Raw genomic sequence first — 1167 nt, 5'->3', positions numbered from 1 at the left:
CCAGTTACATTAATCATTTAAATCTTTTTTTAAAATTCATTTATTTTTTAAATATATAAAAGTTGATGTTTTGTAGTATTTCGAAATCAAGGTTATCCTTTATCCTGAAGACGTTCGGAGCCAATTATGTAGTCACCAGAAGAAATCACATCATTCGAAAGTAAATAAATCGGTTTCGAGTCGATTCCTACGATTCCTAGCTTTCAATAATCGGGAACCTTGCCGCCCAGCACTAGTTCCAAGCAGCCCTCCTCCTCAATGGACAATATTGTACCTATAGGGCAGTACAACGTTTACAAATCAATTAACCGATACAATAAATGTTCCACCTAGCGTTGAATCGCCCTTCCCTCTTAGAGATCATACTTTATTAATCATTGTACATGTAATGTACCAATTTTCAACAAGCCACTTTTGGAGGAAGGGCTGCCCGAAGCACAGTAATCAAACGTACGCTTTCTTTTGCTTGGACAGGTTGATCCGATTGTACCCTAGATAGAACTTTTTTTCTCTGTTTTTTTTCCTTTTAGTTAGTCATTAAAACTGTACCAAACTTTGGCATTGGTCACCTTGTGGTAAAGCTACCGAACCCGTAATCGCGATTCTGCAGAGTATTTATTTTTGGGGGTGGGGGTGAGTAGTACGCGTTTTACGGCACTCGCAACACGCACAATTAGGTTATGTAATAGTGGAGAAGAATGTCCTTAGTATACTTTGGGTTCTACGTATCCTCATTGCCTTCATTTGTTTTATATCAGAGTCGCCATGACTTCGTACCTATAATGTACCAACCGTTGACAGGGACATTTTTTTTCTACTAATGAACAGAATGAACACACTCTTTAATGTCTGACGTTGTGTCCTTGGGAAAGGCACTTTGCATGAATTTTCCCTACTTCACATAAAGGAAAAATGGAATGGGTACCCATCCATAAAATGTAAGAGATCTTGTTAATACATGTATGTTTGTGTTTTAACGCCTGTGAAATGTGAGTTTGTACTGCTCGTCTCCCAGGAAATTGAGACTGTTTCAAAATATTATCAGCTCAGTTCGGATTGTAAACCGTGTGGGGCTTGCAGGTAAACGGAAATTCGCACAGTACAAATGCTTAATTTCTTCTTCTTCTTCTTCTTCTTCTTCTTCTTCTTCTTCTTCTTCTTCTTCTT

General features: G+C 38.1%; 1 protein-coding gene across 1 annotated transcript in view; it reads left to right on the top strand.

The window, feature by feature from the left end:
• Positions 1 to 765: 765 nt before the first annotated feature.
• LOC106012584 (putative uncharacterized protein DDB_G0286901) overlaps positions 766 to 1167 on the top strand; it is a gene marked incomplete in the record, with an annotated part of 8221 nt that continues 7819 nt past the window's right edge. The window contains 1 exon segment of the mRNA XM_035971345.1: positions 766 to 773. Coding sequence (XP_035827238.1) covers positions 766 to 773 — 8 coding nt within the window.

The sequence above is a fragment of the Aplysia californica genome, unplaced genomic scaffold, assembly GCF_000002075.1.
Source record: "Aplysia californica isolate F4 #8 unplaced genomic scaffold, AplCal3.0 scaffold00420, whole genome shotgun sequence".
Lineage (NCBI taxonomy): Eukaryota > Metazoa > Mollusca > Gastropoda > Aplysiida > Aplysiidae > Aplysia > Aplysia californica.
This window is presented reverse-complemented; position numbering and strand designations above follow the sequence as displayed.